General features: G+C 37.2%; 1 protein-coding gene across 1 annotated transcript; it reads right to left on the minus strand.

Moving 5' to 3' along the window:
* Nucleotides 1-14,717: 14,717 nt before the first annotated feature.
* Nucleotides 14,718-25,822, minus strand: TOZ (Transducin family protein / WD-40 repeat family protein). Its single transcript, XM_086565884.1, has 14 exons — nucleotides 25,436-25,822; nucleotides 25,171-25,353; nucleotides 22,965-23,114; nucleotides 21,346-21,566; nucleotides 20,714-20,999; nucleotides 20,441-20,575; nucleotides 19,460-19,578; nucleotides 18,795-18,951; nucleotides 18,458-18,704; nucleotides 18,294-18,370; nucleotides 17,067-17,186; nucleotides 16,625-16,755; nucleotides 16,361-16,535; nucleotides 14,718-15,282 (listed from the first exon to the last, which is right to left on the minus strand). Exons 1-14 carry the CDS (start codon nucleotides 25,730-25,732, stop codon nucleotides 14,974-14,976), a joined length of 2,607 nt encoding a protein of 868 aa, XP_086422010.1. The 5' UTR covers nucleotides 25,733-25,822; the 3' UTR covers nucleotides 14,718-14,973.
* Between the last annotated feature and the right edge of the window lie 1,285 nt (nucleotides 25,823-27,107).

Consider the following 27,107-nt stretch of genomic DNA (forward strand, 5'->3'; position numbering starts at 1 on the left):
TACACTGGATGGGAAAAGGTATGTCTTGGGCTAGTGGGTAGTGTCTACCAATTGTTAATGGTATCTCTCAATTCTTTGTTCTGCAGAAGATCATGTTAAGGACCTCGATACAGTGTTTCGGATATTCAGACAATTTAATATGAAGCTCAACCCAGAGAAATGTACTTTTAGGGTCAGTTCAGGGAAATTTCTAGGGTATATAGTCACAAAAAGAGGTATATATGTGAATCCATACCAAATTCGAGCTATTCAGCAGATGCCTTCTCTGAGTACTAGGAAACATATACAAAAGCTGACAAGAAGAATTGCAGCTTTAAATAGGTTCATATCAAGAACTTTTGACTGATGCAAATCTTTATTCAAGTTGCTGAAGAAGAATACAAAGTTCATATGGGAGGAAGAATGTGAAGAGGCCTTCTTAGATTTAAAGAAGTATCTCCAAGAAGTGCCAACTTTGATAAAGTCGGAGGAAGGTGATACTTTATTTTTATATTTAGCAGTATCGGATTTTGCTATTAGTTTGGTATTAGTAAAAGTGGAAAATGGGGCTGAGCGACCTGTTTATTTTCAATCCAAAACAATGCTGGACACTGAAACTCGATATTTGATGTTAGAAAAATATTCGTTAACCCTTCTTTATTCTACTCGAAGGTTGAAACCTTATTTTCAAGCCCATTCAGTCATTGTCATGAATGACAAATCTTCTATTAAAGCATACTTTAGCCAAAACAGCCAAATCAGGAAGAATGGCGAAGTGGTTAGTACTTATTGATGAATTTGGAGTTGAGTATCGAAATAGGGTTTTAAAAAAAGAGCCAAGTATTAGCAAATTTTTAGCGATTTTCCCACTTAGGATGAAAATCGGGATATTGAAGATAATGGTTTACAATTGAAAGAACCGGATGATGTGATGGATGAGGATGATCCATGGGCTGGTACAAATGGATGGAAACTTTTTGTCGATCAAAAGGGATGTGGTATCGGAGCGGTTCTGATAATGCCAGACAATTAGAGAATGGAATCGAGTTACCTTAGGGTTCCACGCCCAATAACGGCGTATCAATATGAGGCGTTGATTACGAGGATGGATATGGCTACATCATTAAATGTCAAAGAATTATATGTATTAAGTGATTCTCAGTTAGTGGTAAGCCAAATCAATGGAGGATATTCAGTTAAATGCGATAATATGATTGATTATTTGAATTTCGTTAGAAAAGAAGCTCTAGAATTTTAGCATAATCAAATTTCAAAGACCTCGATCGAGGAGAAAACCGACATCGACGCGTTTTGGTATATGTCGCTGCTATCTTTGGAAAATACGAGGACGTATGTTGCAAGTGGGTGTTATTGAAATCAAGTATCGATATGAAGCATCCCGAGATTATGGAGATAGATCTGGCTGGGGGCATCATGGTTGAGCAGTTATATTTTTTTTTTGTCTAAAGGGGAGTTACTCAAGGATAAAAATAAGGCTATAAGAATAAAATCTGGAGCTGAAAGATATCTACTAATAGAGGATGACTTATATCGGAAAAATCCTAGGGGACCGCATTTGAAATGAATATCGGCGGCCAATGCTAATCAAATCATTGCAGAGATACATGAAGGGGAGTGCGGAAATCATTCAGCAGGGAAATCTTTGGCTAATAAGATAACAACGCAAGGATATTTCTGGCCACAAATGCGAAGGGATTGCCTTCGATATGCAAAGAAGTGCATTCAGTGTCGGAAACATGGTCATGCAATTCATGTTCCAGCAGAGGAATTGCACTGTGTGTCAAACCCATGACAGTTTGCTTTGTGGGGGATGGACATTGTTGGACCTCTAATACCCGGAGAGGCAAGAAAAGGTTCATCTTTGCCGCGGATTACTTTTACTAAATGGGTAGAGGCTATAGCTTTGCAACATATATGGGAGCAGGATATTATCGGTTTTTTGTTTGAAAGAGTTGTATGTCGATATGGTTTACCATATGCCATCATATCGGATAATGGACCTCAATTCATTGGAAGCAAGGTGAGAGATTTCCTAGAATCATATAAGATCAAACACTTCACATCGGCACCTTATTATGCTCAGGGGAATGGGCAAGCTGAAGCGACAAATAAGACTATTCTGGATAATATCAAAAATAAGTTAGAGGATAAGAAAGGCTTATGGGTCGATGAGCTAAATAGTGTGCTATGGGCATACAGAACAACTCCAATAGTAGCTACAGGAGAGTCGCCATTTACTCTGGCCTATGGGATGGAAGCAGTAACTCCAGTTGAGATGGTAGTATCTACATCCAGAACATTGCTTATGGAAAAAGGGTTGAATGAACAAGGGATGCATGCAGAGATTTTAAACTTAGAAGAAAAACGAGAGCAAGCAAGAATTCAGCTTGATTGTTACCACAGACAGCTAAGGAAAGCATTCAATAAGAAAGTCAGAGGAAGAAGTTTCTAAGAAGGAGACTTAGTATTGAAAGAAGTCACTCAAGCGACAAAAGAGAAGGGAGCTGGAAAGTTATCAGCAAACTAGTAAAGGCCTTATATTGTACATAAGGTTGGAATAAACGGAGCATATTATTTGAAGAATGTTGATGGCGATTTACTACCAAAACCTCAGAATGTCAATAATCTGAAGGTATTTTATCAATAAATGTATTTTTTTTTCAATTTCATCGAAGAAATGAGCTATGTAACAAGAGTATTCATTTTAATAAAAATCTTTGATTCATAATGCAATGATGTTATAATGTATGAAAGTCCTGGTATAGACAGAAATGTTGGCATCAAACATATTGTCAAAAGTCTTGGTACCATAAATATTGGTAGATACTATGCACATAAAGTCCTGATATTGACAGAAATATTTGCATCAAGCATATTGTGAAAAGTCCCGTATCATAAACAAGGGCGATAATCGCACATAAAGTTCGTATCGACGTAAAATGTTGGCATCGTGCATATTGTCAAAAGTTCTAGTATTAGAAACAATGGCAGATACCATGCACATAAAGTCCTGGTATCAGGCATATTGCCAAAAGTCCTGGTATCGATAGACGTGTTGGTATCAAGCACATCGTCAAAAGCCCTGTCACCAACATACGTGTTGTTTTCAGGCACATAAAGTCCTGATATCAGTAGAAATGCTGGTATTAGGCATATTGTCAAAAGTCCTGGTATCAAAAACAATGGCTGATACCAGGCACATAAAGTCATGATATCAACAGAAATGTTGGTATTAGGCATATTGTCAAAAGTCCTAGTATCAAAAACAATGGCCGATACTAGGCACATAAAGTCCTGATATCAGCAGAAATGGTGGTATTAGGCATATTGTCAAAAGTCCTGGTATCAAAAACAATGGCCAATACTAGGGATATAAAGTCCTAGTATCAGCAACAATGGTGCTATTAGGCATATCGTCAAAAGTCTTGGTATCAAATGCGATGGCCGATACCAGGCATATAAAAGGAATCATATCGACAGCAAGGATGCGGCGTCAGATACCATATTAACGATAAAGAATCTCCATATGTACTGCAATCTTCTGTTGTAAAGTCTATTCGCCAGCCCCATTGATTTCAAATCGCTTGTCAATTGGTTGTTCTCTCGTTTCAAGCGAGTCACTTCTTGGTTCAGTTTATCATTCTCCAACTGTTGAGCTGCAACTATTTTCTTAAAGCGACCAATATCATGGTCTTGCTGATAATGAGAGTCAAACTGGGGTAGACAAGCTAATTTAGCCTAGAAAGATAACAAAAATCGATAAGCCGATAGAAATTGGAGATGCAACACAATATACCTGATCAAGGAAGAAAAATGTAATTACCTTTTCTATGAAATCACAAAAGGTTGTTAAGCGCTCTGCAAGAGTTATAGAACACATAGCAATCTTATCTTTTGATAGAACGCAATTGGAAGACAGGGGCTCACCTAAGTTTTCAGGAGGATTATCGGTGGACAGTGAGGCGGTTAAGGGAATATACGTTCCATCACATAAACGAAATACAGGATTGAAGAGTTCACTGATATCGGAAGAAGGAATATAATCGAGTGTTTGTCCTTCAGCAAGCCTACTCTCCCCCCAAGTTTTTCGTTTCTTAGAACTAGAGTGACTATGGGTATCTTGAGACGAAGTACGAGATATGTCTTTAGGAGGAGCAGAATGCTTGTCTTTAGAAGAAGAAGCTCAAATATTTAAGGGTGGGGCAGGATGCTGTTTCTGTGGAGCTTTGGCTGATGTAGTGTCAGCAGCTTTCTGTTTTCCTTTATCAGGAAATTGGCGACTAACATTTGGGTTCGCTGACAATCGAGGTGCCATATCTATATACAATAAACGATGCTGGTCAAATATATTTTGTAAAATCGGATATTCATAAAAATCAGGAACTTCTTTTTTAATTTGGGGAAAAAGATTTGGAGTCATGGTAAGATTGTTATCTAAATAATCGAAGAAACTGTTGGGAAAACTAGGAGGTAGTTCATGCAAAGCAAAGGAGGACACAAGAAAAGAAGGATCGTTTAAAGGATTTGTTGAAAGAGATTGAGTGGGAATTGGCGACTGACCCATTTTGTGAAGAGCCCCAATCTGAAGAACATAAAGAGGAGCTCGGTAATTTTTTATGTTAGGAAGAGCAACAGTAAGGCGAGGGTTCCCTTCTTTATCAGCCACAGTTCTGACATCGATTTCTTCATCGGCTCCTTCTAAGAGTTTGAGCACTCTGTCTGAATTTCCACGAGCTTTTTCAAAATGAGGGAGAAGTACTAAAAAGATACAAAAAGTTTGGGGTCAGAGTGGGATTCCGATATATATAAATATCGAAATTGTATCAGAAGGAGGGTATACCCGAAGAATTGAAGACTTGATGTTTGAGAGGGGGTTTCGCTGGAGTATTAGCACTTTCCCAATCACCCAAACTGATGATAGGATACTTGGTCCATTCCTTGTCGCTTTTTTGGTTTTTGCGGATGATACCTTTGATGTTGGAACGGTTGTGTTTTTTGGGGTAAAAATATCCAAGAAGTTTTTCACCGAATTTATAGTGCCTAAGGATATCGGATAGTCTGATTCTATCGGCCCGTGACTTTTCTGGGAGAGGTGGTTATTGTAATAATTACATATAAACATTAACCTCCGAAATTTCCCATACCCTTACCGGGGAAAATATTCAGATGGTTTATCATTTCGGTAGAGATTGGTCGAGGAAATCTCAATCCAAATGACAAGTTGGCCAACAAGAAGAATGATCGCCATTGTCCGGGTGCCACTTTGACATTTGGTAAAGGTCCGAAAACCAAAGATAGTGTTGCAGATAAAGGGATGTGGGAATTTGATAAGCAGTCTGAACTAATGCTAGATTAGGTCTTTTGATAAAGAAAGGGTTGAGTCCATGTTTCCATTGACTTGTATCTTCAATAGTTTCGCGCTCAGATTCTGAGGCAGTGGTTTCAAAAGGATGACAAGGAATCCCTTCTACAATATAAGACAAATCCCAAGAAGTCTGGGGTCAATATGGTCTCGAAGAAGTAGAGGCAAGATTATGGCTACGAAGACTATCGTTAGAATGGGTCTCTTCACTATTAATGCTATCATCAGATAGGGTATCTTCACTCGCCATTGGAAGGACTATAAACAAAGATGGGAGGACAAAGGTATTCTTAGTATTGTCAATTTAATATATATAGCATATTATCGATGGTTTTTGTTTATTTATTATCGAAAATTTCGATATGAAGGTTACCATATCATAAATTTCGATATACGTTTTTAACAAGTTGATATATCCGATGGGCAAAACAGTACAAAAAGAAATATCTAAACAAATCATCTTAAGACACTAAAGATGTAAACTTTGAAACATTATCAAACATACTAGAAGTGCTATCTACAATAGTATAAACACGAGAGTAGACAAGTTTATGGCATTCAAAATTCTAAAAGACTTGAAAACCCTAGAGATAAGTATTTTATTTCTTATAAACTGATTATGGTAAGATATAGTCTAGCAAAACTAACAAGATGCAGGAGATTACAAGCATACCTGCAAGAGTGGGATTTCTTTCTAAGAATTCGAGGGCAAGAATGCAACACAGTAGAAACGAAGCAAGAAAAATCGCGTTTTGGAGGGGAGGTAGCGTATGGGAGAAGCTTGAAGTTGTGGGAAAGATAAACGGTTCGTTTTAAATTTTTGTCTAACAATATGGACCGGGTCGATATTTGGGCCCGAACTGATATAACCGCTTCTCGAAAAATTGAATTTTTTTAGCAAAATTTCAAATTTTCGAGAGGGGACGATGTAGTGGGTAAATATCGTGCCTGGAGATATTATAACTGATATTTCAAAACTCGAGACATTGGAATAAGGATCAATGTCTCGGTATATTTCGTAGTTGTTTTCAAACATTTGCAGGTACTGAGCGGGAAAGATGAGGAAGACAAAGGACACGTGTCAAAGATTGACTGGGTCAAAACCAAATCATGACACTATATAAAAACTAGAAGAGCAAGAGAAAAGGATTCATTAGTTTATTGTCGAAAAATCATTAGAAACAGGAGAGAAAATCAGAGAGAGAGAGAGAGAGAGAGAGAGAGAGAGAGAGAGAGAGAGAGAGAGAGATTGTAAATTTCTATCGCCAATCAATAAAACTTTGATTCAATTCATCTTCTTTATTCATTATGTTCATTAATAAGGTTGTGTGATCTTAGAACATTTGAGAAAAGGCGTTCCTAGACATCACAGGTATTGTAGTATAAAATGAGTTTATAGTTTATCTAAAAAAAACAATGGGAGAATGTGCGGGAGAAGACATTGGGAGAGCTTCTGATGCGAGGACGCAATAGATTATCATGTCCACAGCACATGCATAATGCTACTGCTAGAGTTTATCTTTTATTCTATTTCTATTTTAAATCCTTAGTTAATTAGAATTAGACTAGCTTCTATTTTAGTTTCCCAAGTTCTATTATGATTAGGATTTGTTAACTAGTTCTATATATAGCGGATGTAAACCTTAAGATTTTCAGACTTGATTATTATTATTGAATTAAGAGAATTCGTTTTTATTCATTAAACCCTAGTTTTAGGTATTTTTATATATTATGTATCTATTGTTCTTGCTTCCGTGACAAAGATACATCAAATTGGTATCAGATTCCAGCAAATTTCTTGGTTATTTTGCTATGGCAAATCAAGAACGAGGTCATGGTAGACCCCGAGTTAATACAAGGCTGAATCGAAAGAAAGCGACGAATTTAGGATATACAAACGATGATACAACAGATGATGCGAGAATCGAAAAAGGCAAAGCAAAAGCAATTGAAGTTGAGCAGACTTTTAGAGATTAAAAAGGTAGCAGACGACAACTTACCTGCCCACGACTCCAATCTTGATACTGACTCCGCCAATTCCTCAAGCTCCTCACGCTTTCAACTATCGCATCGTCGCCATCATGCACCCTCGCTCCATAACTCTTCAGCTTCAACTTCCCATTCTAAAGCTGTCGATTTGGGTGTTTCTCACAACCCCACACAGTAACAATTAGACATTCAAAATAGAGAGGAATCACCTTTGACCCCATCATCTCCTATTCGAAAAGATCGGTGTCATCTTCCTCCTATTATTCCTTTTCAAGGCAAGGCCTTGGAATCTCCGATCTATTATCAACATAGAGGTGGTGATAGAAATCTGCAACCATCGCTGCGAGTTCGCAATCAGAAGCACAAAGGTGGTTTGCTACCAACAACTCACTATCTTCAAGGTCGACATACGTCTCCTGCTTATCAGCATCGTGGTTTGACTCCATCCTGAGAAAGACGACGAGAAACAATGAAACTAGGAAGAGGTGTTCGCAGAGATGATGACTCTCTCACTCCTGATGGTCGGGCTCAATTAAGGGATACCCAATGGGCTTCTAACCACCCAGCCCACAGACGTTTTAAAGCACCTAATGGGTCTGGTCCAAATGCTCACCCACACAATTTGAGGCCTCCCAATCAGTATGTCAAGGGCCTAGCAACTAATAGGCGTGGCCAGCAGGATGCACCTTACACACTTGATACGACTGATTCTCCACCACGTACACCGCGAAGAAATCGCCACCAACCACGTCAGTTAGCACCAGCTTTTGATCCTCCGGACCCTTCAGATTCTCCATCTAGTCCTTCTCTACCAAGGCGCAATAACCAAAATAGGCGCAATCAAAGGCTTGGGCCTCAACAAAATGTGCACCATAATGCAAGTAATTTTGATATTAATCGTTTATTGCGCATTTTAGAGAAGAATTAGATAGGTGATATTAAATTAAACGTGCCTAAATTTAATGAAAAATTACAGCCTGATGCTTTTGTCGATTGGTTAAATAAGATTGAAAAAGTTTTATTTTATAAAAATTTTGAGGATCCTAAGTGTGTTAAATTAGTTGCGACTAATTAACGGGCTATGCACTTGTTTGGTGGGATGAACTTCAATTGACTCGTGCTAAATTGGGTTATAATAAGATTACTACATGGGATAAGATGCGCCGAGAGTTGAAAAAAGAATTTATTCCTCATGACTATGAAAGGGATTTATTCATGCACCTCCAAAACTTGAAGCAACGGCTTCAAAGTGTGGCTGGGTATACTAAGGAGTTTCTTTTGTTGTGCACACGGGCTGATTTGTCTGAATCCGTCGATCAAAAAATTGGGCATTATTTGAATAGGTTGCGAAAACCACTTCGAGAGGCATTAGCTTTCAAAGATGTTTATGATATGTCCAATGCTATTAAATATGCTCTCAAAGCTGAAGATTTGCTTCGCTCATCCCCTTCAGCTACTGCTAGTGCCACTTCTACCCATATTCCTTCGTCATCCAAACCTCCTCCTACCAGAGTGGGTCCAATCACATGCTATGAGTGTAAGGAAATTGGACATGTTCGTAGTAACTGTCCTAAACGCAAATGCGTGGGTTTAACACAGGATGAAGAAAATCTCACCCATCGGGAAGAAGACGTCACTAAGATTGATGGCTTTTTAACTTATGCAGATTCTGGTTGTCCCCAATTGATTGTTCGCCGTTATTTAGTTACTCCAGTTATTAAGCATGATCCTATGTCATGGCTTCGTCATAATATCTTCCGTACTCGCTGCACTTCGAATGGCATGTTGTGTAATGTTATCATTGACAGCGGTCCCAATGATAATATTGTTTCTAAAGATATGGTGGACAAGCTGAAACTCAAGGATGAGCCACATCTTGAACCTTACACTATTTCTTGGTTACAGGATGGTGCCACAGTCAAGGTTACTCGCCGTTGTCTAGTTTCGTTCTCCATTAGTCCTAAACACAAGGATGATGTTTGGTGTTATGTTTGCACCCATGGACACATGCCACTTGTTACTTGGTCGTCCCTGGCAGTATGATCTCCTTGTTACTCATAATGGGCGTGAGAACACTTATACTTTCACTTCTGGTGGTGAGAAAATTGTTTTGGCACCACTGACTCCATTTCGCCCACCTTCTCAGCCACGCCCACCAGTGAAACCAGGTTTTCTAGCAGACGGATGTCATTGCGGTATGTTTCTTGCTCTTATTGCGTCATTTCTTGCAAACCCTACTATTATACCACTTGTGTTACAACCAATGCTAGATTCATATTCTAATGTTTGTACTGAGCCTGCTAATGGAGGATTGCCCCCTTTACGAGATATCCAACATGCTATTGATCTTATTCCTGGAGCTCCCCTCCCTAACTTACCACATTATCGCATGGCTCCTTCTGAACACGCCGAGTTACAGAGGCAAGTTACTGAGTTATTAGCTTGATTTGTTTTCCCATTCCACGCCTTGAGGATATGCTTGATTCATTGCATGGTGCTAAGGTGTTTTCCAAGCTTGATTTGCCATCTGGATTTCATCACATTTGTATCCGCCTTGGAGATGAATGGAAAACTTCCTTTAAAACAAAAGACGGTTTATATGAGTGGTTGGTCATGCCCTTTCGTCTTTCTAATGCTTCTTCTACCTTCATGCATCTTATGACTCAGGTTTTGAAGCCTCATCTGAATAAATTTTGTGTTGTCTACTTTGATGATATTTTGATTTACAGTTCTTCTGAGTCTGAACATATTGAGATTCTTTTGGGTGTTTTGCGTACTGAGAAGCTTTATCTACAACTTAAGAAATGTTCTTTCATGGTTGACTCTGTGGTATTTTTGGGTTTCTTGGTTTCTGCCGATGGTATTCGTGTTGATGATTCCAAAGTCCAGGCTATTATTGAGTGGCATGTTCCTTCTACAGTGACTCAGGTTCATAGTTTTCATGGTTTAGCTTCTTTCTATAGAATGTTCGTTCATAATTTCAGCAGTATTATGGCTCCTTTAACTGCTTTGACATGTGAGAAAGCTTTCAAATGGACTCTTGAAGCTAATGAGGCATTTGACTTAATTAAGAAGAAGATGACTTCTGCTCTTGTTTTAGTTTTGCCAGATTTCACTCAACTCTTTGAGGTAACATGTGATGCTTGTAAGTACAACATTGGTGCTGTTTTGAGCCAAAATGGCAAGCCGGTTGCTTTCTATAGTGAGAAACCTACTGGTGCTAAATTGAATTATTCTACATATGACTTGGAGTACTATGCAGTTGTCCAAGCTGTACGACATTGGCATCATTATCTTATTCATCGTGAAGTCCTCATAAAGTCTGACCATGAAGCTCTTCGTTATCTTAATACTCAGAAGGATGTCAGTACTCGACATATCAAGTGGAACACTTTCTTGCAGAAATATACTTTCCACTTACAGTTTTAGGCTGGAAAGGATAATTGAGTTGTTGATGCTTTGAGTCGTCGTTCACATCTCTTGGTTACTCTCCGTACCTCTTTGTTTGGTTTTGATGAGTTACGCGACTTATATGCTCAGGATGCCTATTTTAGTCCTATTCATGCCGAATCGCTTAGTACATCATGGTGTATCCGGTGAATTTTTCTCCATGATGGTTTCATATTTCGGGTTCATAGCTTTGTATTCCCATTTCTTCCCTCCGCGGATCGATTATGATTGAAATGCATCTTTGGGGGTTTGAGTGGTCACTTTGGGATCATTTAGACCATTGCCTCTATCGTGGAGAAGTACTTTTGGCCTACTATCGTCGAGATATTAACCAGTTTATTAAAAGATGTTATGTGTGCCGATAAATCGAAAAGGTAAGCACACTAATCTTTGGTTTGTATACTCCACTTCCTATTCCCGACAAAACCTTGGGTTGATGTCTCCATGGATTTTATGTTGGGTTTACCACGCTCTACACATGGAAAGGATTCTATTTTTGTGGTTGTGGATCGTTTCTCCAAGATGGCTCATTTCATTCCCCTCGCACTCATACTACATATCTGCCGCATGGGTTGCTTCATTTATACTTTCGTGAGATAGTTCGTTTGCATGGTTTACCTCGCGACTATCACTTCGGCCAGATGTCAAGTTTACTAGCTATTTTGGAAAACATTATGGAAGCTTTTTAAGAGTAAGCTCCAATTTTCTCTGACTTTCCACCCACGCATCGATGGGCGACCGAGGTTGTAAATCGTAGTTTGGGTGACCTATTGAGGTGTTTGATTGATGATAATCCCAAATCTTGGGAGTTTGTTCTAGCACAAGCAGAGTTTGCTTATAATAACTCTGTCAACTGTTCTACATGCCTTTCTCCTTTCATGATTGTAACTGGCATGACTCCTCTTACTGTTCTTGCTCTTATTCCATCGACTGTTCCTGTTTGTGCATCTGCAGACGAATTTGCTTCCCGGATTCACCTTATTCATGAGGATGTCAAGAAGCGTTTGGAGAAATCTTATGCCATGTACAAGACTAATGCAGACAAATACAAGCGCTTGGTGACTTTCGAGGTTGGTGATTTGGTGATGGTTTATTTGAGAAAATAACGTCGGCCTTCATCTCACAAGTTAATGATGCGACGATTTGGCCCATTTCCCATTGTCGCCCGTTATGGAGAAAATGCTTATGAATTGGACCTCCCCTCCTGAGATGCGTATATCTCGCGACTCATAATGTAGTGGATCTCACTCTTTTTGTTAGCGATAGTATTCCACGTATTCCCCTACCTGTAGATCATAGTGTTGTTCCTGCTACTGCTACAGATCGGATTGAAACTGTCATTAATGTTTCTACTACTACGACTCGCCAGGGTACTTATGATCGTTATTTGGTGAAGTGGTGTGACCGTCCATTCTTAGAAAGTTCATGGATTTCTGATGTTGCATTTCAACTCATGGATCCTACTTTCTACCAAAAGTACAAGGACTTAATCTCGAGGACAAGCTCTTCTCAAGCTGGGGGGATTGATCTTGAGGGCGCAATAGATTATCATGTGCACAGCACATGCATAATGCTACAGCTAGAGTTTATCTTTTATTCTATTTCTATTTTAAATCCTTAGTTAATTAGAATTAGACTAGTTTCTATTTTAGTTTCCCAAATTCTATTATGATTAGGATTTGTTAACTAGTTCTCTATATAAGCAGATACAAACCTTAATATTTTCAGACTTGATTATTATTATTGAATTAAGAGTATTCATTTTTATTCATTAAACTCTAGTTTTGGGTATTTTTATACATTGTGTATCTATTGTTCTTGCTTCTGTGATAAAGATACATGAGCTTCACTTTGCTTAGTTTATAAAAAGCAAGATTGGCCAAACATCATAAAATCTTGTATTCCGTTTTCCTGTTTACAGGGCAGCTCTGAGGGGTAGTCAGCATAGGTGGTTGCCTAGGGCCCCCAGTTGTTGCCAAAAATTAAGGCTCCCAATTGGCTACATACCCACTACCCACGTCCATATTCTTTTCCTTTTTTAGTCTGGTTCGGCTCATTCGGTCATAAATCCCAAGTGCACCTTAACACTCAGAAAGCCTGACCCTTTAGCGAAACAAAAGAAACCAAGCTACCGTAAGTCAGTAACTCGTCTCCTTCCGCTACTTTAGTTTTCTTTTTCTAAAAAAACTATTTTTGGGAAAAAAATTAATTCGATTACTTGGCCGAAATGTCGAAAGAGAGGGGGTTTAGAGTTTAGACCACTCCACACAGTCGACATTATTTGCAAATTCTTCTAACAAAGGCATGATGTCTCAAATCTAAAATTATTTGAATTGTGTGTCCTATTATTTCAACTGAATAACTTTGTGGATAGGCTACTATTTACTGTGCATAAGACAACAAGTGCTGGTGGAGTTGGTGCCTGAGAAAACTATTTATTCTACCCGAAAAAATTGTTTATGTGCCCCAAAATGATTTGGACCAATAAAAAAATGTTGTTTGTGGACAAGCTTGTTCACAAATTCACTCTCTTATTTCAATTTAAAATTTCTTTTATTTAAAATTTTGAATATATAAAATGTTAGACAAAATTTTGAACTGAATTAGGACTCTTGCTAGTGGGTTGGTTCTATGTTCTCTCTACGCAAACTACGAATAACAAAAAAAAAATTTGTGCATGTTTTTTTCCCCTACGACACAGGCCCATTATTTTTAGGAGCTCGCCTAGGACAACCCAAACTTTAGAGCCAGGCCTACCCTTTCATAAGATGATAAAAGGGAGAGACACAAAGAGCATTATAATAATAATTTTTTTTTTTAAATTTTTCTTTCGAAAATAGTTTTCTATGTATATTTTTCTTGAGCTCTTTCCTTAAAAGATTATAGAGGAGTAATTTTCCAGTAATGCTAAATCGACCCACGTAATGCTAGATCGACCCATTGTCACTAAGTATGGTACGGGTTTAAAACGGCGTACTTGAAAAAAAAAATTAGTTTGCGTTTTAAACGGAAAAAATTTTAAAAAAAAAAAAAAAAAAAAAAAAAAAAAAAAAACGTAGGGCATAAAAAACGGGTTTAAAACGTATAATATGTAAAAGAAACAGTAAAAACTGATGATAAAAAATATAATAAATAAGGAGTTTGATTTTTTATAAGAGTGGAAAAAAAAATGGGCACATAAAATAAAAATAATAATAATACAAATGAAAGAAAATTCAAATATATGAAAGTATCAAATTATAATTACTCATCCAAATACTAGAAGTTTTAGATTGAATACTAAAACACGACTCTAAATAAGATACTACTAATTACCAACCATAATGGGGCAAGTACTACAAATAAGTTAATAACTTTAAAGTTTCCAATTATTAATAGTCCAAAGCAAAATAAAACTGTCTCAATAAGTCAATCGTTAGCCCACTCTTCAAAAAGGTAAACTTCAAAACCCCTTTTTCTTTTCGCGTTTTCTTTTAAAATAAAAAATTAAACGGGAGATTTTCAAAATTTCAGGTTTTAAACGGTTTTTAAGTTTAAAACACGTTTTTTTGAAAAACCCAGATTTTAAACTGGAACAAGACGCCTTGCCAATATCTCCGGTTTTAAACGCGTTTTGAAAAAAAACCGAATTTGGTGACAATGGATCGACAGTGACTCACTTATTTGACCTACTCTTTGGACCTACATGTTTCAAAAGTTTTAATCATTGATTTACATAGAAATACATGTCCATATATACTGCAATGCAAACCAACATTATCTAAATAATAAATCGCAATAGTAGGTCTAAAAAATAGGTCTTAACGAACAGAAAACCTTGGTCCGGACTAATAGTGAATCACAGTGTATAGTGCCATGGTCCGGACGAACAGAAAGCCTTAATGACATTTTATTTTTTAGGCCGTCTTTTGCAATATTATATATTACAGTTCACATTCTCTCCATTTCATTTCATTTAATTCGCATGGAATTGCTACTTCGGTGGCCGATGTTTTACATTCAAAACCATTGCACTCAACATAAAGTAGTAGGTGAACTATCCAACCCCACTAGCTACAAAAGTTAAAATTAGGCCGCAAAAACATATAAATACAACACTAAAGAGAGCATTGAATAGTCAAGTGTCCTGAAAGCCAAACAAAATTTGTTATGCCCGTAAAGATGTCAAAGCATCAACGTAACCAACCGACATCCCTAAGTTTCTTTTCTGCACCGGATCTTACTTTACCTGATTTTCTTTTCTTTGAAGAGATTTTCTCTTGCTCCGGACTAAGATCTTTAACCGATGGTTCATTTGCTTCGTCATGTAGCAACAATGGTTCTTCTTTGGGTGCTCTGACCTCAATTTCTGGTTCAATAACAGACATTGAAGATAGAGTATAATCCAATAAAAGGGTACTTCGTATATGCCTGTCTATCCTGCTGAAATGCCTCTGTGAGTAAGGAATCAGGCCTTCAAGGAGTTCACTGACGCCTTTTATCTGAAAAATAACCCATAAAACATGTAAGTCGAAGGTGTTTAGTGTTCTGATAAGTGAACAACAACAATAGTTGACTTATTAAAGTTAAACCCTTTTCAGTTGAGTTAGAAAAGTTGCAATAATCATTTCTCTTACAATTACTTCCTCTTTGTCGACTATAGTACATATGAAAAGGTTTATCCTGTGGATGAAAATTGGTTAATTTTAAAATTCCTTTATTCGTTAACATGATCTAGTATGTTAGTAGGTCATTACCATCTAATAGAAACAACAGAACTTCCGTACCTCAGTGATTTCATGAGCATGGGGCATATGGAATGAGAGCAATAGAAGTGTTTGAAAACAAATTGCAAGAAGTTCATAAGATCAAGGTGGATATGACGAAGCTTCTATACCATTCATCAAGGGGATTGTATACCATTCACCATTCATCAATCTCTTTAGGGAACTTACATAACAAGATTTCATGTGTAACTAGGATACTCTAGTCTTATAAGTCAAATTTCGTAATTGAGTTGTCTAGTGGGGATTTTTTTTTTTTTTTTTTTTTTTTATAATATCTAGTGGGGATTGTAAACACTTTTTGGAATGAATATATAGCTATGGAAAAAAAATATACATAATAATAAAAAAAAGTTGAATCCATAAACAATTCAAAAGTAATATTCAAAAGATAAAAGTTAAAATCAAGGAAAAATCTCTTAAAAATACAACGAACTTTGCAACATTTTACATATGAAGTAACATACTTTGAATTTATTCTAAAACACAATGATCTTTCAATTTTTTACAATTAGTGCAATATGTGAAATTATAATTAACCCGAAAATTGCAAAAAATGAACTACATAAGATGAATTGGCGTTTCAAATGGTAACAAACTGTAACATTAATTTTGCAATTGGGTTAAGGGCAATTTCACATGTTACACTAATTGTAAAAAATTGAAAGTTTACTAATTTTTAGATTAATTCAAAGTACGTTAGATCATATGTAAAATGTCGCAATGTTTGTTGTATGTTTTTAGGTTTTTGCCTAAAATCAATTTTAGAATGCAATAAATGAAAAGTTAGAAGTACCTCGAGAATTTCCGTAGGAGAGAGGATGTTGAAAACGCGAAAAAGCACAGATTGTGCAATATGACAGAACTTTGGCTTTGTATTCCATTCTCGAACATACTCAAAAAGAAGATGAATTTCCTCCTTCCCAAGGGTGCGAAGGGCTCTATCTATCTGATCTTCAGCATGCTTCTTCCTGATAAAAATTTCAAAGCATAAAAAAATAATAAGTACAATAAATTTATAATGGCTGGTAAAATGTACAACTGATAAATTAGTGCCAACCTGCAAAGATCCAAAAATATGTCAAAAAGCTTATGAGGCCTGCGAAGTTCAAATGCAACTCGAATAGCTCTAGCATAATCAGCATCAGATACCGCATTTTCCAGTTCTTGACCTTTTAAAACCCCTTCCTCCTGCAAATCAAAAAATGTTTGTAAGTTCTTATTGATCTTGAGATGGTACACTGCATGCTGCAACATATAGTATAGTCGAATTGGTGAGATGCCATTAAATGGGGTATCACTGTAACTCACTTTGCATCATTACCCCCAACCCACCACACACCCCCCCCCCCCTCCCCTCTTTTTTTTCCCCTGTCAGGAGCAAACCAGGTGTAATATGTATAAAGACCAAAACGATGCTGACTTCTCTTTCCCCAAAATCAAGAGTAAAACCTCATAGGAAAACACAGACACATTATAGTAATTCCACATTAATAAGTTACCTCCTTACGTAAAGCTTCCTCCTTATCTTCAGCAGTGGAGTCATGCCACAGATTCACAACAGCATCACTGCCACCAGTTGCAAGCATTTCTGTTTTCTTGCCAACAGCCAGCGCCCAAACCTGCAACACGAAATCATCGAACAGGACATGAAGGAAATTCTGATGACCTTACTAAAAGTGCTTTATTTCAATGAATGAGTATCAGTACTTTTTTCATTATTAAATGCAAACTGTACTAGAAACCAATGAAACAATTATTAATATAGGAAATTTCATTAAAGAGAAAGAAATTGATGATTCTAAGGTATGAACAACCACACTGCTCAAAGAAATGCAAATTTAGGGTGCGTTTGTTTTTAGTACTTACAAGTCCACTTCCACTTATTCCAACTGTAAGTGGTGGACCACTTTTTTTTAAAGTGTTTGTTTTTCAGCTAGGTAGCTGAAAAACAAACACCCCCTTAGTCTGTGAAACCTGTGCTTGGCTTCATGGAATGGAAATCCACGAAAAAACCAAAGGCAGGAGAAAAGATGAGTATGGAGGAGAGTAAAAAGAGGGAACATGCATGGAGCTTACCTCCACTCCTTTTTTTCCTATCGTAACTCATTCCTCTTTTTGTATTCCATGAAAATTTAATTCACATAAGCTAATACCCGTTTATTAGGGAACAACATATCTACTGACCAATATTGTAATGCATCAATAAGTTAGACATGAAATGTGCTATAACATTGACCCTAACCACATGAGATACCATGTCAATCTGTTATTCAGATTTGCACAAGCAGAAAGAAAAATAATTTAAAACAAAAAAAAATGTGAAATAAGGCAAAAGTGAAGTCCCTCATTTAGGCAGGAATTTGCATGGAGATCTTACCTCTCCACTATATTTTCTCTGTTAGCTCTTCCTTTCTCTGGTTTACCATGGAATTTTGATTCACATAACCTCACACTCGTGTACATGGGAAAAATATATCCACTCAACAATATTGCATTTCATCGATAAAAAAAGATATGATCTGTGGTATAACATTGACGCTAATTACACGACACAAATAAATTAAAGTAAAAATGTGTGAAACTGTTCTTCTAGTAATTGCTTTATGCAGCTGGCTGGAATCAGTGACAGACATCCAATACAATATGACTTATATATAGATAGATATCAAACAAATAATCACACATATCAAACAGGTATCAAACATGATCTACAGGGAGATCCAAACCTTGTCCTCATGCTGGTCATAGGTAGCAATGCATTCACTTGTTCTGACCATCCATAGTTTTAGCAAACCATCGGCACCTGAGATGGAACAAGTTTGCTTTGTTATTAATTTCCACCATTGAACAGGTTAAGGAATACGTGGCAAGAAAATGCAGGCTTCTTTACCACAAGACACAAACTGAGTCCCACGACTAATGTATGAAGCTCGTAATACTCTTGACGTATGCCCTTCAAATGTTTTTAAACATGAACCATCAGATATAGACCATATCTTTATTGTTTTATCTCCGGATGCTGTTATAACGCATTGATCAACTGGGGAAAACTCCACGGACCATATTCCCCTCTTGTGCCCTTTAAGCGTTTGTACATATACTAGATCTGGAAGCCTCCAAATAGATGCAGTTTTATCCTAAACAAATCAAGGAAATTTTTTATCAGGCAAATTTAAAATGAAAGTGCTAGGCAGATGCTCAAGAATGACAAAACTTGATGTAAATACCTGGGAACCACTACAAACATAACTATCATTTGGTGCAACAGCCAGACAATTGATATCCCCTTTATGTGCTGCCACAGCAGCTTTGGCTTTCAGATTCATGGCCCGATTACCATCCTCTGAGACACCATCCAAACTCCAAATCTTAAGGGTCTCATCCCTAGAGAGAACCACCAAAATAGGATTTATTAGATACAAGGGGAATATAGATGAACCATTTATGGGGTAAAAATAGAAGGCAAAATAAAGAAGAAACTACTAAAAGCAGCCCCTCTCCCCTCTTTCCTCCAAGTTCAATGTCTTCTATTATTTGTTAAAACAAGCTAGGGAAAAGATTGGGCCTCACTCAAATATGGAAAGAACTGCAAATTTAGAAGAGACTATGCCTCATGCTTGAAACTTTACTCAAAGCCTCATCCTTATTTTGTCTTTCTATAGCAAGCTGCATGGCATATACCCGCAAGAATGCACTCACTAAAGAACTTTCCAGGTATTACTTGCGTGCCAAGCACAAACCATCACAGTAAAAGTTTTTCACTATTTCATGCAATAGAAAGCTCCAACAAAGTAAAGAAATCTTCAATTTGAACTTCGAAAAAAAATATAATATACGCACAAATATAACGTCTATCCAATTAAAACAGAAACTTTTGTCACTGAGTTCTCACCTACTACCACTGACAATAAAGTTCCTTTGTTTTTTCGAAAATGCAACAGCTCCAACATCTTTCAAATGACCTGTACCAACTCCGATACAGCATTGGCCTTCATGGTCCCATAACCTAACCTGTAACAGAGAATAAGCATGAGATCTCAATTTAAATAGTAAGATAACCCGAAAAACAGTAGAGGTGTTAGAAGGCTCTCTTCTTGCTATACTTCTGGGTTTTCTCAAGGATGATCTACGAAATCCAACTTGTCAGTCTCTGGATGAGACAATGACAGAGTCAGAAACGCAATTTATTATCCACAAGTAGAACAAGTTAGTTATGCCCTCTTGATTGACTGAGCTTACCAGCTGACTGAACTTGAGAAATATTTTTTGCTCTGATGATCCTTATACAAGAAATACTGTTGCTATGGGCTGGGAGCCTTCTTGCTTTGAATTACTTTAGCATTGCTTTACGACTATATGGAGAGTCTATACTTTGGTCGAGTATGGCAATGGGGGCAATATTTCATAAGCATTATACTATACTTGAAGTCATTTTAGCAGTCAGCTTGTTGTTCCTTTTGGATTTCTACAATCATCTCAGCATTCCAGGTTATTCGGAAGGCTAGAAACCCAATTAGCTTTTAAGATAAATGGAACCTAGTTGAGAGTTTGAGACGACAATTTGCATATACATTTTTGGGTGACTGACATATACAGATTGAATGTGTTGCAGAAAGAAAAAGAATTCCTCTCTGGAAACTGCCACTCTATTTTGTTTTCAATGCAAGTTACCAACAATGTCTAACCACTATTTTGACTTGTAAATGACTGAATGATAGACTGATGGTACACACCACACACATATAAGTGATAAAACTGACAATCTGAAATCGTTTAGCACTTGGTAAAGTGTAACACAACATTACTGCTAAGGAGGAGACTAAACACCGCCATCTAAAAGATTAGTGAGGTAGGGGAAGAAGAGGTCACTTACTCTGCTGTCTTTGCTTCCAGTTACAAGAAGATTTCTACCAGCACTTGAAATACACGTGTCAAGGCATAGTACAGAGTCTGTATGTCCCAACAGCACATAGCAACAGGACATGGATGCAAGGTCATACACCCAGACCTGCACATATATACAGTTTTTCAGATCAATGTTTACAAATTTTTATATCAAAAAGCCTACTTAAGCTATCTTCCTAGAAGCAATACGTTGCATTTATCTCAAGTGAGGAAAAGAGAAATGACTTGACCAAAACAGTACCTGCTCAAGATTTGTAGCCATAGCAAGAAATTGTTCATCCTCTCCCACAAACTTCATATCTACAATTTCTTCATTGTAACCAACAAGCCTTTTCCTAAGCTTTAACTTAAATGCATCTTCCAGAGATTGAGTCGGGCTATATAAAAGAAACTGCTGATCAGCAGTGACACAGAGCAACCCTTGATCCAATGGTAGCATAACTGCCGATGTGAAACCCCTTTTTACTTCATCACCATCAGAGGAGAGAGTTATGTCGGAAGACTGCTGCTCCAACAGGCAGTGTGCACTGTAAATAAAACAAGTATACTGAGGTAGTATAATCAAACATTTATCGCAGAGATATACGTTACTTTTTTTATTTGATACATTGCACTTAGTAACGTATGTAAATTAGGTGAAGGTACAGAAGGGGAGGGGTCCGAATTCTCAATAAGTAAAAGTTACACTTTGAAACCCTCGGCCACCTCTCCTACCATTTTATTACAACCCAGAAACTGAGTGAGCGGTTATTCTAATATTTCACTCAGATGATTTTGGAGAATAAATATTATACCAACCCTTGGGGATCAGTATTGTCCAATAATTAGAAGAAATTCCACACAAGGTTCTTAAAGGAATTTATAAGAACCTACCTTTCGGAGTTCCAGATCCTTATAAGTCCACGCTCACCCACAGTCAGAAAGTAAATAGGTGGTGACCCAATTTTCTTTTTCTTCCCACTGAGCTGTTCACTAAATCCCAAGCAATCAGCCAAATGACTTCTGGGAGAAATAACAAGAACAGCTTCAAGAACTTCGTAAGTTGGTAAAGTCATCCTGAAGTCAAAGTTGTGCAGGTCCCATAAGTTTACAACCTGAAGCCAATCTAAAAATCATTTTTTGCTAAAAAATTAATGATGATAATACAATTCTGAAGGATGATGCATGAATCATGAATGTGCTTCACAAACAGAAACAGGGACAGGGACATTAAGCCCATACAATAAATTATATGCAAAAGACACGACAATTTGTACACAGCACGTATCACTTGCACTATAGTGAAGGTACAAGACGAAATTAATTGAACATTCAAACGTCAAACAATGAAGACACAAATAAAGTTGAAGTTTTAAAAGCACAAAAAACAAGAAACATGGCACTGTTAATACATGTTATAACACATAATGCACCTCACTACTTGTTCTACTGATTTCCCACAGTACATTGTTTTATATTGTTCTGACACTATGATCCACCAACTGACACCTCACGTGATATCAGAGAGATGAGTTTAAACTCAAAAGCTCTGAGTGAAAAGAGATCTCCTCACCAACGAGACCATTTTCAACTAGTCACAATTCACAGCCTATTTTTTTCTGTTTAATACTTAATTGGAAGTTGAAATTTATTATGAAGTTGGCGGATTTTCAAGTTGAAACCCAGGTATGTGGTAACACCTCCTACAAACTTTACCAGCTAAGCTAGTTGGGACCTGTCACATCAAATGAGAAACTCAAGTCTTCCAAAATGAATTAATGGCCATACATTCTTTCTTTTACATAGCTATAGTACCTATATGAGCTAATTTATTTATCACAAAAATAGTTCATTAACTTATCGCTACGTACACCTAACAAGCTGTATCAATTTGTCTCTTGTAAAGTGTCTACACGCTTTTCTATATATTTACATAGATAAAAAAACATAAATACATAATATATGTTCACATACTGAGTTCTTGAGTATCAAAATCCGAAACACGACATTGTATCCCCCTTGTAGTATGAAAATAAACACATACAATTAGATTTCAATCGGGATTTCTAAGACTCTAGAGATGTAACCATTGTAAGGAGTCTTCCATTTAACACACAATATGACAAACTGACGCAACACTCAAGGTGCTAAGGGAGGCAAATCGCAACTACAACCTTCCAATAATCTAATATGACCCCAACCACAAGTACAAATCCCTTGTTCATTGGAATTGAAGATGTGATTGTGCTTTTCTTCAAAATGAACCGAAGTATAGATATTCAATATCTTTAAAAGTGTTGTGATGCATAAAATAAGAAAACAAATTAAATAAATGCATGAAATCAATTCCTCCAATAATTTTCCACATATTACAAATATAAACAAAACAATATTTCAAGCATGTGCTGCATCATACTCAGTTAAGCACTGACTATAAAAAATAATAAAATCATGATTAAACCATAGCCTACTGGCGTCATATGGAAGACACTGATATCTAAGCAAAAACATGCCTTGTCTCTACCAGCACTTAGCAGCATACATCCATTCTCAGACACTGCCAGTGAAGTCACCGTCGAGAAATGCTTTTCCAGCACGGCAACACACTTTTTACTTACGAGATCCCACACCCGGACAGTTGCATCATCACTTCCAGAGAACAGCTACATAACCAAAGCAAACTGGTCAGTCAATATGTGCACATGACCAGAAGTAATCAGGAACTTTCAATCTCTAGTTTCAAATTGTTAGTTCATAATATATGCATGATATTAGAAATTTCATTCTAGTGAGAAACCCAGCTACTCTAGATGCATCATCTGTGGGCTAGCAGAAGAAACAATTCACCACCTACTTAGAGAGTTCAATTTCTCTAATGCTCAGGAACTATTTCGGTTCAGTTTTAGGTGTGTCAATGGCAATGATGTGACACTCTTGGATTCTATGCGATTGTGGCAATGGAAAAACATATTTTCCGTCAGCAAGCCTTTCAGGAAATGTTACTTCATGCTGTGTGCTGGTCCATACTCCATATGACAAGAGAGGCATTGCAGAATCTTCGAAGGATTATTCTCCACTCCTGAGAGAGATATTTGTAATGTAAAGTTGTGTCGTTTGACTCGGGGATCCAATGATTCAAGGGTGAGAGGTTTTCTCGTAGAGGATCTCATGTTTGACTGTTTGAGTGGAAGAATGTCAATTTGGGTTGGCGCACAGCACTCTCGGTAACCTTGTTTTCAGGATTTACCTTCCTTAGCACCTTGCTAAGGAGGTACGCCCTTATTCTTGGATCATTAATGAAATTTAGTTTATTGGATCAGGTAAGAGAAAAAAGAACAAAAAAAAAACAAGAAGATGTCCACAACTCTGCCTTGAGCCCTGAAGTAAATCTCATACCAAAGTAGAGTGAACTTTTATACTTACTAACATAAACATGTTACAGGGAAAGTTAAAACGAAATTCTCGGGATAACTTATCCTTCCAAGAATGTCAAGAAGAGACATCTAGTTATAGTAAGAAATTAAGACCCTAAGCACAACTGCTAGCTAGGTACTGAGAGAGACTCCAGGCAACACTAAGCGCCCCTAGGCGTGCACTGATTAGGCATTGAAACTGGCTTCCGTCATGATAAAACTCAGTATATCCAGGTTGAACAAAAAACAGACGTATTCACTCGTAAAGATGAAGTTAGTAGGCCGAGTTAGCCTACAAGAAGGAGAACAAAGATCTCAAAAAAGCAAAGCAAATAATACACAACTCACAAGATCTCTCTCTCACTAACCACCAATGAAATTTGTATTCCACAGAGGTGTCATACCAACATAAGAAACCTAGATTCATTTTCTTTGAATTTAATTCGTAACCTACTCCGCTTCAAAGGTAATGCTACAAAAAGGTTGCACCCTAAGTTACATTGACACGTATAGGTGTGTCCGCATCTGACACGAATACGAAGTGTTGGACACGATGAAATATCAAAAATAGAGGTATATAACATAAAATATGTGTCCGACACGAACACAACGTATCCAACACAGATTTTTTTGAACTATGGCGTGTCCATGTTACATACTTGCACCTAATCCATATATTATTATACTCAAGAATGAGGTCCACACAGAAAATTAGAGAAGCCACGCTCCAATGAGAGGATACAGATACTGAAAAGTAACTACTCAGTGTTTCCATTTCTAAAAACTGCAAGAATATGTAAATTAAATTTCTCTGATAGGGACATATTAACTAACTTTATTTTCTTCTTACTTGCTTTTTCTTAGCAATGACTCCTAGTATGTAAAATTTGTAATTTCCAGACTCTACTAAGGCATCAAAATTCTATCTTTTCCAATATCTAAAACGAAGTATGCATGATCAAAGACTTGAATTTCCTAATATTGATCAAGTCACGAAGTTGGTTCTTGGAATAGAGGTTCTCCCTCTCAGCCCCCTTATCAGTTTGTCCCTAGGCTCCCTTTCCCTTTCTCTTTCTCTTTCCTCCTTCTAACCTCTCCTCCCTCTTCTACATTGGTCCCCACCATCCATTACTACATACTAGTATCTTAACTCCAAGCAAGTTATAAGTAGAGTGATGCTAGCAAATAAAAGCCAATCATTTCTTTTATTCATCTAAGTTCTAACGCCACTGTCCCATTTCATGGCGAAGTATGAAATTCAATCAGAACTCAAAGCATTACATTATCTATTATACTTAGAACTTACTAATAAGCGATTTGGATCCGGATGAAACATTATACTAGTCACAATCCCTTTATGACCTTTAAAATAATGTGTACAAAAACCTCCATCCACATCCCATACAAGTACTTTCCTATCAGCTCCAGCCGTCGCAAGCAATCCCCCCGACGCATCACAAACCATCCCCATCACCGGTCCTTCATGTCCCTACAATATAATCAACAAAACTTAAACAAACTCAACATTAAAAGGGTTTAAGAGAGGTTTTAAGTAGTAGTACGTTACGTACCTTCCAAGAACGTAATAACTTGGAAGTAGAAATATCCCAAACAATGATTTGACGACTATGGCTAGCGGAAAAGAGGAAGTGGTCATTGGGACTAAGAGTAAGAGAAGTAACAAGTTGTGAATCTCCTTGTATAGTTGATTTTATCGAAGCGTTAGAGGAATCGACAATTTTTATAGTGTCTTCACAAGCACAGACTAGAAACGAACCATCTGAAGATACTGTAAATGGTCCACCTGTGTAAAACTGTTGTAAACTAGGCGTACAACGGTAGCTCTTTTTCATGCTACTCGTCGCCATAATGATGAAAGGAGAAGAGAAAATGGTTGGGTGCCCTATGTTATTTTTAACATGGGCTTTTTAAACAATGCCCAAATAGTCACGACCTAAAGTTCTATCGGTTTGAGGCTGTCTATCGGTTCTAATGTTCTATCACCTCATTATTTCGCTACACGTGTATCTACTTTAGTCATTTTAGCCGGTTTTCCTTCTTTTTGTCTTTTGTATTTTTTGTTGGTACTTGTTACTGGCTTACTGCCGGACCCATATTGTGTTGGGCAGACCCCAAAAACTAAAACACTTATTACAAATGTGCCATTGGTCCCAAAAGTTGTTTTGTGTTGGGCAGACCCCAAACCAAAGTGAATTTGACTTGTTGCAACCCTTTTCAACCCTTCTCTTCTATTCTCTTCTTTACACCATAAAAACTATAAACCCTTAAACCTTTAAAACCCTAACACTAAACACTAATGGAAGAGCCCAACCCCATTTTAGAACATGAAGATGGCGAAGAAAATGTAATGCATCATGACCCCCATTCGAGAAGAAAATATAGAAACAAGTTCCAAGTGACCCCATTCAAAAGAAAATGTAGAAACAAGTTCAAAGTGAAGAAAATAGAGGAATGGATGATGATGCATTTAATAAGAATAAGATAAATCTAAATTAAACGCGTAATTATGAATGTAGTAATTATACATGTAATAATTATGCATGTAGAAATTATTGATGTGTACGGTGATTATACATGTAATAATTATGCATGTAGTAATTATGCATGTAATAATTTTGCATGTAGGAATTATTAATGTGTACGCGATTATACATGTAATAATTATGCATGTAGGAATTATTGATGTGTCTGGTGATTATACATGTAATAATTATGCATGTAATAATTATACATGTAAGTATGTAGTAATTAAACGACGCTGGGTCGTTTGTATTTCACACCAAAGCGGTCTCGTCACCCTGATCGCGGTTCAAAAAGCGATGTGGCCATGTCGTTTGGGATTTGAATTTGGAAAAAGCGATTTGTCTGTTTTTTTGCCATTTGAACGGTGTGGCCACACCGTTTGGACTTAGTCTTGAATGGTGTGGCCATGTCGTTTGAGACTAAGTCCAAACGGTGTGGTCACACCATTCAAATGGTAAAAAACGAACAAGTCTTTTTCCAAGTTCAAATCTCAACGACATATGGCGCGACCGCTTGGGACCTAATCCAAACGGTGTGGCCATGTCGTTTGTGGCATTTGGTACTTAAGCCAAACATCAATTAGCAACTGTTCTTTATTTAGGATCTTTCGGTGCGTTTCGAGAACTCTAGAAACTCGAATGACGTGGATGATGTTCAACCGCTTTCAATGGATACAATGTAAATATTTACTACGGAAGA

Source organism: Coptis chinensis, chromosome 6 (assembly GCF_015680905.1).
Source record: "Coptis chinensis isolate HL-2020 chromosome 6, ASM1568090v1, whole genome shotgun sequence".
Lineage (NCBI taxonomy): Eukaryota > Viridiplantae > Streptophyta > Magnoliopsida > Ranunculales > Ranunculaceae > Coptis > Coptis chinensis.